The sequence below is a fragment of the Manis pentadactyla genome, chromosome 4 (assembly GCF_030020395.1).
Source record: "Manis pentadactyla isolate mManPen7 chromosome 4, mManPen7.hap1, whole genome shotgun sequence".
In the NCBI taxonomy this organism is placed as follows: domain Eukaryota; kingdom Metazoa; phylum Chordata; class Mammalia; order Pholidota; family Manidae; genus Manis; species Manis pentadactyla.
Window position 1 is genome coordinate 168,276,854 of NC_080022.1, and position 12,810 is coordinate 168,289,663.

General features: G+C 38.1%; 1 protein-coding gene across 6 annotated transcripts in view; it reads right to left on the minus strand.

Moving 5' to 3' along the window:
- FBXL20 (F-box and leucine rich repeat protein 20) overlaps positions 1-12,810 on the minus strand; it is a 114,101-nt gene that overhangs the window by 61,018 nt on the left and 40,273 nt on the right. For all 6 annotated transcript variants that reach the window (XM_036930508.2, XM_036930509.2, XM_036930504.2 and 3 more), the window contains one exon: positions 2,198-2,259. In XM_036930508.2, coding sequence (XP_036786403.2) covers positions 2,198-2,259 — 62 coding nt within the window. The remainder of the gene's footprint in view (positions 1-2,197; positions 2,260-12,810) is intronic.

Consider the following 12,810-nt stretch of genomic DNA (forward strand, 5'->3'; position numbering starts at 1 on the left):
TGACTCCCCTATACAGAATTTTATTGTTGTTAACAACCATTTGATCAATAAATATGAGAGATGCCCTCACAAAAAAAAAAAAAGAAATGGGCAGAGGACTGAATAGACAGTTCTCCGAAGAAGAAATTCAGATGGCCAACAGACACATGAAAAGATGCTCCACATCGCTAGTCATCAGAGAAATGCAAATTAAAACCACAATGAGATATCACCTCACACCAGTAAGGATCGCCACCATCCAAAAGACAAACAACAATAAATGTTGGCGAGGTTGTGGAGAAAGGGGAACCCTCCTACACTGCTGGTGGGAATGTAAATTAGTTCAACCATTGTGGAAAGCAGTATGGAGGTTCCTCAAAATGCTCAAAATAGAAATACCATTTGACCCAGGAATCCCACTTCTAGGAATTTACCCTAAGAATGCAACAGCCCAATTTGAAAAAGACAGATGCACCCCTATGTTTATCTTTATCGCAGCACTATTTACAATAGCCAAGAAATGGAAGCAACCTAAGTGTCCATCAGTAGATGAATGGATAAAGAAGATCTGGTACATATACACAATGGAATATTATTCAGCCATAAGAAGAAAACAAATCCTACCATCTGCAACAACATGGATGGAGCCAGAGGGTATTATGCTCAGTGAGATAAGCCAGGAGGAGAAAGACAAGTGCCAAATGATTTCACTCATATGTGGAATATAAGAAGAAAGGAAAAACAGAAGAAACAATACAGCAGCAGAATAACAGAACCTAAGAATGGACTAACAGTTACCAAAGGGAAAGGGACTGGGGAGGATGGGTGGGAAGGGAGGGATAAGGGTGGGGAAGAAGAAAGAGGGCCTTACAATTAGCATGTAGAATGTGTGTGGGGGCACAGGGAGGGCTGTGCAACACAGAGAAGACAAGTAGTGATTTTATAGCATCTTACTACGCTGATGGACAGTGACTAATGGGGTATGTGGGGGGGACTTGGTGAAGGGGGCAGTCTAGTAAACAATGTTTCTCATGTAATTGTAGATTAATGATAACAAAATAAAAAAAAAATTCCTCTTTAAGATGACCAACAGTTTTGGGGGAAATCTGAGGGATACTCAAGATATTCAGAATACGTTCCACAATAGTCCTGGGTAGTCTTTATAGAGAGTATTGCTCTTATTTCAACCACAGGCAAACCAGCATGCACGTATGCACTGCTTTCATAGAAAAGCCATTCCAAGTTTAATTCAGTTATTTTTTGTTAGTATCTCCAATGAGCAAGGAACTACATAAAGGTTTAGAGGATACAGTTCCTGCTTGCAAGGAACTTAGGGTGTAGTGGAAGACTCAGATATGCAAATACTTAGGCATGTAAGGAATACTCCCCTTTACCAGCACTAGGGCAGAGATTATTTTCTACCCTGAGCCAGGACTGGGATGTTTATGGGCTAGACTATAGTAACAGTTTATAGAAAGAAGTAGACGCCCTGAGCACAATAACTTACTAATTTCTAATACTTGCAAAAGACAACATACTTTTTTTCTGTCATGATACTCACCTTAACTGAACAAAGAATGGCATGACTAAGTGCCCAAATAATGGGCATTGAAAATAACTCTCCTGATGCCTGTTTCCTCCTAGGTGATCTGTAAATCAGATGTATGTAAATTGGGGGCTATGTGTTTTATTTTATGGGTAGTCCCATGTACTTTCTACAAGTTAAAAATAAGCATGGTAAAATTGTAAGTGTAATACAGAAAAGGAAAGAGTTTGAAGTAACTTTTGCCTTTTTATCTTTAAAATACAGGGTTGTTTAACTCTTCTACCCAGTGCCTCACTGTAACAGAAATGTAACAGATACATTTTAATATTGGGAAGGTATGGATCAGAATCACTCTTCAAAAAAATCAGTACAATTATAAATAAAATATACTACCCCTTTCACATTGTATACAAAAACAGGGAAAGGGAAAACTAATAAATAAAATCATATGCAGGTACAAATTGAGTAGGAGAAAACTGTCACTAAATTAAACATTTAAAATCTTGTTTCATATCTAGAAAATACAGAGTTAAGGTTGAATCAATAAATTAACAAATTCAGATGATCCAGATCCTAAACATATATGAAAATTAGCAACAAGTCTAAAAATTTTTAAGTAGGCAAATATATTATCAAAAAATATATACATATAAAATTAGCATTCAGACTTACCGTAATAGGAGTTCTTTGGGAAGTTTTTTATTGATTACAGCCTCATCACTATTTGAAAACATCTGCAAAAACAAAATCATTGTGTAAAGTGTTAAGTACTTAACATTTTATTATGTTTAATCCAACAGTTTAGAGATAATCCTCTTAGGGGAGAGGAGAATAAGTATAGTGGGTTATTATTATAAGCCAAAACCATATCTTCAGAGACTCTTTAGGTTGAAACTGTTTTGAGATGTTTAAATTTGTTCCCTGTCTTTAAAAAAATGAGCAGCAATCAAAACAATATTATGTGATAGGAACTGTTTTAAAAGTTTTTCACATATTAATATACTGAATCTTCATCCTATTCCTGATCTTCATTTTATATATAAGGAAACTGAGTTACAAAAGTTTACTTACTTAATCACTACAGTGACCATTTAAAAATGCCATTAACAAAGGTGATTCTCCAAATCTAACAGATTTACTTGTTCAAGAAGGAACTCAGAAACCTGTGATAGGGAGTATTCTCTTCCAAATTTTACATGTCATACAGAAAACCATTAATGCTTCATAACTATCCATGTGCATTCTTTTACTTTTTAAAAATTTTGTTATCATTAATATACAATTACATGAGCAACATTGTGGTTACTAGATTCCCCCCCCCATTATCAAGTCCCCACCACATACCCCATACCCCATTACAGTCACTGTCCATCAGCGTAGTAAGATGCTATGGAGTCACTACTTGTCTTCTCTGTGCTATGCTGCCTTCCCCATGCCCCACCCCCCCTACATTATCTGTGCTAATTGTAATGCCCCTTATTCCCCTTTTTCCTCCCTTCCCACCCATCCTCCCCACTCCCTTTCCCTTTGGTAACTGTTAGTCCATTCTTGGGTTCCGTGAGTCTGCTGCTGTTTTGTTCTTCAGTTTTTTCTTTGATCTTGTACTCCACAGATGAGTGAAATCATTTGAAAGTTGTTTTTCTCCTCCTGGCTTATTTTACTGAGCATAATATCCTCTAGCTCCATCCATGTTATTACAAATGGTAGGATTTGTTTTCTTCTTATGGCCGAATAATATCCCATTGTGTATATGTACCACATCTTCTTTATCCATTCATCTACTGATGGACACTTAGGTTGCTTCCATTTCTTGGCTATTGTAAATAGTGCTGCAATAAACATACGAGTGCATGTGTCTTTTTGAAAATGGGTTCCTGCATTCTTTGGGTAAATTCGTAGGAGTGGAATTCCTGGATCAAATGGTATTTCTATTTTTAGTTTTTTGAGGAACCCCCATACTGCTTTCCACAATGGTTGAACTAGTTTACATTCCCACCAGCAGTGTAGGAGGGTTCTCCTTTCTCAACATCCTCGCCAACATTTGTTGTTGTTTGTCTTTTGGATGTTGGCCATCCTAACTGGTGTGAGGTGATTATCTCATTGTGGTTTTAATTTGCATTTCTCTGATGATTAGTGATGTGGAGTATCTTTTCATGTGCCTGTTGGCCATCTGAATTTCTTCTTTGGAGGAATTGTCTGTTCATATCCTCCACCCATTTTTTAAAAGGATTATTTGCTTTTTGGGTGTTTAGGTGTGTGAGTTCTTTATATATTTTGGATGGTAACCCCTTGTCGGATACGTCATTTACAAATATATTCTCCCATACTGTAGGATGCCTTTTTGTTCTGCTAACACTGTCCTTTGCTATACAGAGTTTTTTAGTTTGACGTAGTCCCATTTGTTCATTTTTAATTTTGTTTCCTTTGCCCGAGAAGATGCGTTCAGGAACAAGTTGATCATGTTTATATTCAAGAGATTTTTGCCTATGTTTTCTTCTAAGAGTTTTATAGTTTCATGACTTACATTCAGGTCTTTGATCCATTTTGAGTTTACTTTTGTGTATGGGGTTAGACAATGATCCAGTTTCATTCTCTTACATGTAGCTGTCCAGTTTTGCCAACACCAGCTGTTGAAGAGGCTGTTATTACCCCACTGTATATCCATGGCTCCTTTATCATATATTAATTGACCATATATGCTTGGGTTAATATCTATTTTGCTATTTTGGTTTATGGGTCCATTCTTGTGCCAGTACCAAATTGTCTTGATTATTGTGGCTTTGTAGTAGAGCTTGAAGTTGGGAAGCAAGATTTCCCCCTGCTTTATTCTTCCTTCTCAGGATTGCTTTGGCTATTTGGGGTCTTCTGTGGTTCCATATGAATTTTAGAACTATTTGTTCCAGTTCGTTGAAGAATGCTGTTGGTATTTTGATAGGGATTGCATTGAATCTGCAGATTGTTTTAGGCAGGATGGCCATTTTGACAACATTAATTCTTCCTACCCAAGATCACGGGATGAATTTCCATTTATTAGTGTCTTCTTTAATTTCTCTTAAGAGTGTCTTGTAGTTTTCAGCATATAGGTCTTTCACTTCCTTGGTTTGGTTTATACCTATGTACTTTATTCTTTTTGATGCAATTGTGAATGGAATTGTTTTCCTGATTTCTCTTTCTGCTAGTTCATCGTTAGTGTATAGGAATGCAACAGATTTCTGTGTATTAATTTTGTATCCTGCAACTTTGCTGAATTCAGACATTAGTTCTAGTAGTTTGGGAATGTATTCTTTAGGATTTTTATGTACAATATTATGTCATCTGTAAACAGAGATAGTTTGACTTCTTCCTTACCAATCTGGATGCCTTTTATTTCTGTGTTGTCTGATTGCTGTGGCTAGGACCTCCAGTACTATGTTGAATAAAAGAAGGGAGAGTGGGCATCCTTGTCTTGCTCTTCATCTTAAGAGGGAAAGCTTTCAGCTTCTTGCTGTTAAGTATGATATTGGCTGTGGGTTTGTCATATATGGCCTTTATTATGTTGAGGTACTTGCCCTCTATTACCCATTTGTTCAGAGTTTTTATCATGAACGGATGTTCAATTTTGTCGAATGCTTTTTCAGCATCTATGGAGATGATCATGTGGTTTTTGTCCTTTTTGTTGATGTGGTGGATGATTTTGATGGATTTTCGAATGTTGTACCACTTGCATTCCTGGGATGAATCCCACTTGATCATGGTGTATGATCCTCTTGATATATTTTTGAATTTGGTTTGCTAATATTTTGTTGAGAATTTTTGTATCTGTGTTCATCAGGGATATTGGCACATGTGCATTCTTGATGCCCACAAGTGGTCATTTAACAAATTAATCAAATAACTCAGAATTGGTGCTTTTAAACAAAGCCACTGTTTCTTCCACAAAGGAAATCATGACTATAATAAGCTTGTCTAACAAGTTACCTAAAAACCCAGATACCTACCCAAGAATGGACTAACAGTTACCAAAGGGAAAGGGACTGGGGAGGATGGGTGGGAAGGGAAGGATAAGGGGAAAAAGGGGCATTACAATTAGCACACATAATGTGGGTGGGGGGGCACGGGGAAGGCAGTATAGCACAGAGAAGACAAGTAGTGATTCTAAAGCATCTTACTATGCTGATGGATGGTGACTGTAATGGGGTATGTGGTGCGGACTTGATAATGGGAGGAATCTAATAACCACAATGTTGCCCATGTAATTGTATATTAATGATACAAAAGAAACCCCCCAAAAACCCTAGACACTATATCCAGTAAAAAGCACAGTTAAAATGGCAAATACACGTCATTGAAGCGGAAATATACTCTGGACTGGTAACAAGGAGATAAGGAAAGAATATATTGAAATTATAGTTCAAATAAAAGATGATGGAAGTTTTTACATGATTACAGGGGTGGTGGAAATGAAAATAAGAAACTGGAGAAAATGATTTTTAAAGAAGTAAAAGGACATGGTTATGGAAAGCTGGACCATCTACCAAATTTCAGTGCAGCAAACAGACTACCTGATAATAAAATTAATGCTGTTGCCTGGCATTATATGTCTCAGGAAATGATCTGACATCAAAAAACAATCTGCTTTCCTTCAATTTCTATCCATTAGTGGAGGTCATTTAAAAAAATCATATCCTCCTTCTATAAGTCAGTCTTTCAAAATGAAGCCATCATATTTCCTTCTAAACAAGCTTAAATTCTCAAGTGAGATGGTTTCTAAGATGCTACATACACCATTATGATCATTCTTCTCTGGGTACACTTATAGGAAAGAATGCATGAAGGACTTACATATTTAAAAAGCTGAATACATGGGTTTATGCCATAAACAACAACTGTCTTACAAAAATAGCACACAACACATATCTTAAGCTTGAGATATTCGGAAAAAAAGAAAGTCAAAATAGCATCACTCAACATCCTATCCTATCTACTAGACTATACCCAACCCAAATTCACAAAAAGTAGAGGATAATCATTCTTATATTAGAAATGCTAAGTTCTTTATCTTGAATACTCAAAAGTATTTTTCTTAAATGGATATATCTCACCTAATATGGCACTTTGCTCAACTGAACATACATGGTAATTAAATTAATAAAGAAGATATAAAAAGGAACAAAAATCACACCCAAAAGCTAATTTCTTTCCTTGGTCTACATAGACTGAATGCTGTTGTCTCTGTGGGAACTTAAAGGTATGTGAAGGGAAAAAGGAACAGGCCGGGTCTTGGGGAGGATTTGGGAGATACCAGTTGTACAGGACATCTGTCCAGATCTATATCCACCCCACTCGCCCTGCCCTCATCCTTCTGTACATAAGTATCCTACTCCAAGTTTGCAAGAAAGGATAAAATCAGTGGTTCACAAACTGTGGTCCCTTGACCAGCAGTATCAGCATCAACTGGGACCTTGTTAGAAATACAAATTATTGGGCCGTAGCCCAGACCTATATAATCAGAAACTGGGAGTAGGAGTTGGGAGGAGATAGAAGGAAAGAAAGGCAATCTGCAGTTTAATAAGTCGTCCGAATGATACTGATGGTTCCTAAAGTTTAAGAACCAATGGACCAGATAAATGAGATTGAGGATCTCAGGACTTAAGAAATTACAGTTCAAACAATCAGAATATATTTTATTATGTGAAGTGACACAGCAATGGAGCTTAAAAAATAGTCCTAGAGGTAGACACACAATAATTTTATATGCTTCCTAAGAAACCCAAATGCTTTCTGTTCCAGTTCATGGTACTGTCTGTAAAATAAATGTTTCATAGAAGCAATAGAATATTGTAGATGTTTTACTATTTAAGCTGAATCCAAACTCTAGATTCCTCATGCAAAAATAAGGGCTGTCAAGACCTATTAGATCCAGGCTATAATGAATTATATGACAAATTTGTGAAGGCTTAGCGGTTTAACTGTTGTAGAGAAAGCACTTATTTAAATGTTTGACATTCTTAGGTAATCTGGTTTTATATTAACACAGGGATATATCATTATGCATTTTTTAATCTATCCCGAACAATTACAAGGGCATGGTCAGGGGACTGCTCTCTATTACTTGTTTCAGAGTAGGACATCATTCCCTATACATGCAAACGGACACTGCAACAGCCCTGTCTTCTTGATACAGGACATTCTTAAATATCCAGGTTTTAAAAAAATCTAAGTCATTTGGTTTGTCATACATTAGCATTTAGTTTTGCTTTGTATAAAACTAATTGTTTCTCTATAAATTGCATAGCTGAGAAACATAACTCTGAAACCACTTGTTAGAAAGCATTAATTACATGATCTAACAGAGTTCCTGAAGAGTAGGAACCATTTTTTGCTATTACTTTAGACTTTCTGAACAGTTTTTAAATCTTACTTTGGCATATTTTGGAGATTAGTTTACCAACATGATGAATTTAAGTGCTTAGCACAAGAACAAAACCCAGGAAACCAATTCAAGAGACTGTAAATCTAGGATCTAGGTGGGAAATGGCTACTAGTTGAAAGAAGAAAACTACAGCAAAGAAAGAAATACTTGCTCAACAGTGACCCCTGCTGATTTTAGTTACCAACTCCAAAGAAGGAATTTAAAGATCTGACCCATATCAAGAATACTTAACAGAAGGCATTTAATAAGTGACACAGTAATTAAGATATAAATGAAGACATTTAATTTTGGCAGAGATTACTAGTTATCCCCAATATCCATTCTCTTCTTCAAGAGTACAATAATTCCAAACTTTTGGCTAGCACATGATGGTGTGGAAAGGAAACCTGCAGCTAGATAAGGCCCGGTTACTAAATTCTGCTCAATGGGATGTAACAAAAAGTAGTATGTGCAATTTCGGTAGTGTCCTTAAAGAGAATGGGTGTGCCCCTTCTTTACTCCCTCAATTCTGTTGCTTAAAATGCAGTTAGAATGGAGTGGCCAAGATGGCGGCATGAGGAGGGCAAAGGAAAACTCCTCCCAAAACCATATATATTTTAGAAAATACAACAAATACAACTATTCCTAAAAGAGAGACCAGAAGATACAGTACAACATCCAGGCTACATCTACGTCTGCGAGAACTCAGCATCTCACGAAGGGGGTAAGACACAAGCCACTACACGGTGGGACCCAAGTGCTCCCCCAACCCCAGCTGACAGGCGGGAGGGAGTGGAAGCCCAGGACTGCTAAATAACCGGCCCTAGTAATCCACACCGGGAGCACAGACACACATTGCATGGTGCTCTGGATATTAGGGAAACGGAAAAGTAAAATCTGCAAGCGGGTCCCCGCAGCTGGCTCCCCTGGGACAAAAAAAAAGCAAGTGCTTTTTGATAGACATAAAGGGACAGGGGCCTCACAGCTGGATGGAATTGTCCTGGCACACTCAGCCCAGCAGGCTGGGAATCCTGAGGAACTTCGGGCACCCCAGCCACCTGGGGAGGCAACACAGCTCTGAAACCTCTCTCAGCGGTAAGCAGCCTGACATTCATTTCTCTGGCCAGCACGGCCCCGCCACAGCGGCCAAGCAGCAAGAGAGAGGCCGCACCCACAGCAGCAGCCACCCAGAGTCACCTCCCGGCACACAGCCGACCGAGCCAGACCCAGAGGCCACCGCCAGCACACAGGTGCCTGGCGCAGGCAGAGGAGGCCGGGGCAAGGTGTGAAGGGGTGCTGTTCTTGCAGGAAAGCACTCCCACAGGGCTCTGGGCTGTCCTGACAGCTGCCCCGCCTGTGGCAGCTCAGGGGATTAACCAGGACGCTGCTCCCGGTGTGTGGGTAACCGGCACAGGTAGTGGAGAAGGGCAAGGCAACTAGCAAGCAGGAAGGGACTTTGTTCTCCCAGCTGATACAAGCGTCACCTGCTTGCGACTACCTCTATTGCCATGAAAAGGCAGAAGAATTTGGTCCAGTCCAGAATTACCCAGACAACCCCTGAGAGACGGCTTGAGGAGATAGATATAACCCATCTTCCTGACAAAGAATTCAAAATAAAGGTCATAACCATGCTGATGGACATGCAAAGAAATATGCAAGAACTAAGGGATCAAGTCAGGAGGGAGAATACAGAAATAAAACAATCTCTAGAAGGACTTAAGAGCAGACTGGATGAGGTGCAAGAGACCATTAATGGAATACAAATCAGAAAACAGGAACACAGAGAAGCTGAGGCAGAGAGAGATAAAAGGATCTCCAGGAATGAAAGAATATTAAGAGAATTGTGTGACCAATCCAAATGGAACAATATTTGCATTATAGGGATACCAGAAGAAGAAGAGAGAGAAAAGGGATAGAAAGTGTCTTTGAAGAAATAATTGCTGAAAACTTCCCCAAACTGGAGGAGGAAATAGTCTCTCACACCATGGAAGCCCACAGATCTCCCAACACAAGGGACCCAAAGAGGACAACATCAACACATACAATAATTAAAACAGCAAAGATCAAAGACAAGGACAGAGTATTAAAGGCAGCCTGAGAGAGAAATAAGGTCACCTACAAAGGAAAACCCATCAGGCTATCATCAGACTTCTTAACAGAAACCTTACAGGCCAGAAGAGAATGGCATGATATATTTAATGCAATGAAACAGAAGGGCCTTGAATCAAGAATACTGTATCCAGCACGATTATCATTTAAATATGAAGGAGGGTTTAAACAATTCCCAGACAAGCAAAAGTTGGGGGAATTTGCCTCCCACAAACCACCTCTACAGGATATTTAAAGGGACTGCTCTAGATGGAAGCACTCCTAAGGCTAAATAGATGTCACCAGAGAAAATAAAATCACACCAAAGAAATCAGACCAACCAAATACTAACTAAAGGCAAAAAATAAAATCAACTATTCATAGAAGCAGTCAAAGGAAATAAAAGAGTACAGAATAAAACACTTAACATATAAAGAATGGAGGAGGAGGAATAAGAAGGGAGAGAAATAAAGAATCATCAGACCGTGTCTATAATAGCTTAATAAGCGAGCTAAGTTAGACGATTAGATAGAAAAAAAGTTACCTACCCCTGAACCTTTGGTAACCACGAATCTAAAGCCTGCAATGGCAGTAAGTACATATCTTTCAATAATCACCCTAAATGTAAATGGACTGAATGCACCAATCAAAAGACACAGAGTAATAGAATGGATAAAAAAGTAAGACCCATCTATATGCTGCTTACCAGAGACTCACCTCAAACCCAAAGACACACACAGACTAAAAGTCAAGAGATGGAAAAAGATATTTCGTGCAAACAATAGGGAGAAAAAAGCAGGTGTTGCAGTACTAGTATCAGACAAAATAGACTTCAAAACAAAGAAAGTAACAAGAGATAAAGAAGGACATTACATAATGATAAAGAGGTCAGTCCAACAAGAGCATACAACCATTATAAATATATATGCACCCAATACAGGAGCACCAACAAAGGTGAAACAAATACTAACAGAATTAAAGGAGGAAATAGAATGCAGTACATTTGTTCTAGGAGACTTCAACACACCACTCACTCCAAAGGACAGATCCACCAGACAGAAAATAAGTAAGGACACAGAGGCACTGAACAACACTCTAGAACAGATGGACCTAACAGACATCTACAGAACTCTACACCCAAAAGCAGCAGGATACATATTCTTCTCAAGTGCACATGGAACACTTTCCAGAATAGACATACTAGGCCACAAGAAGAGCCTTAATAAATTTAAAAAGATTGAAATTCTACAACCAGCTTCTCAGACCACAAAGGTATAAAACTAGAAATAAATTGTACAAAGAAAACAAAAAGGCTCACAAACACATGGAGGCTTAACAACATGCTCCTAAATAATCAATGGATCAATGACCAAATTAAAATAGAGATCAAGCAACATATGGAGACAAATGACAGCAACAGCACAAAGCCCCAACTTCTGTGGGATGCAGCGAAGGCACTTCTAAGAGGAAAGTATATAGCAATCCAGGCCTATTTAAAGGAGGAAGAACAATCCCAAATGAATAGTCTAAAGTCACAATTATTGAAACTGGAAAAAGAAGAACAAATGAGGCCCAAAGTCAGTAGAAGGAGGGACATAATAAAGATCAGAGAAGAAATAAATAAAATTGAGAAGAATAAAACAATAGAAAAATATCAATGAAACCAAGAGCTGGTCCTTTGAGAAAATAAACAAAATAGATAACTCCCTAGCCTGACTTATTAAGAGGAAAAGAGAATCTACACACATCAAGAGAATCAGAAATGGGAAAGGAAAAATCACTATGGACCCCACAGAAATACAAAGAATGATTAGAGAATACTATGATAATCTATATGCTAACAAGCTGGAAAACCTAGGAGAAATGGACAACTTCCTAGAAAAATACAACCTTCCAAGACTGACCAAGGAAGAAACACAAAATCTAAACAAACCAATTACCAGCAATGAAATTGAATCAGTAATCAAAAAACTATGCAAGAACAAAACTCCTGGGCCAGATGGATTCACCACAGACTTTTACCAGACATTTAGAGAAGACATAATACCCATTCTCCTTAAAGTTTTCCAAAAAATAGAAGAGGAGAGAATACTTCCAAACTCATTCTAGGAAGCCAGCATCACTCTAATACCAGAACCAGGCAAAGACCCCACCAAAAAAGACAATTACAGACCAATATTCCTGATGAACATAGATGCAAAAATACTCAACAAAATATTAGCAAACCGAATTCAAAAATACATCAAAAGGATCATACACCATGACCAAGTGGGATTCATCCCAGGGATGCAAGGATAGTACAACATTTGAAAATCCATCAACATCATCCACCACATAAACAAAAAGGACAAAAACCACATGATCATCTCCATAGATGCTGAAAAAGCATTCGACAAAATTCAACATCCATTCATGATAAAAACTCTCAACAAAATGTGTATAGAGGGCAAGTACCTCAACATAATAAAGGCCATATATGATAAACCCACAGCCAACATCATACTTAACAGTGAGAAGCTGAAAACTTTTCCTTTAAGATCGGAAACAAGACAGGGATGCCCACTCTCCCCACTGTTATTCAACATAGTACTGAGGTCCTAGCCATGGCAATCAGACAAAACAAAGAAATAAAAGGCATCCAGATTGGTGAAGAAGTCAAACTGTCACTATTTGCAGATGACATGATATTGTACATAAAAAACCCTAAAGACTCCACTCCAAAAGTACTAGAACTAGTATCTGAATTCAGCAAAGTTGCAGGACACAAAATTAATACACTGAAGTCTGTTGCATTCCTTTACACTAA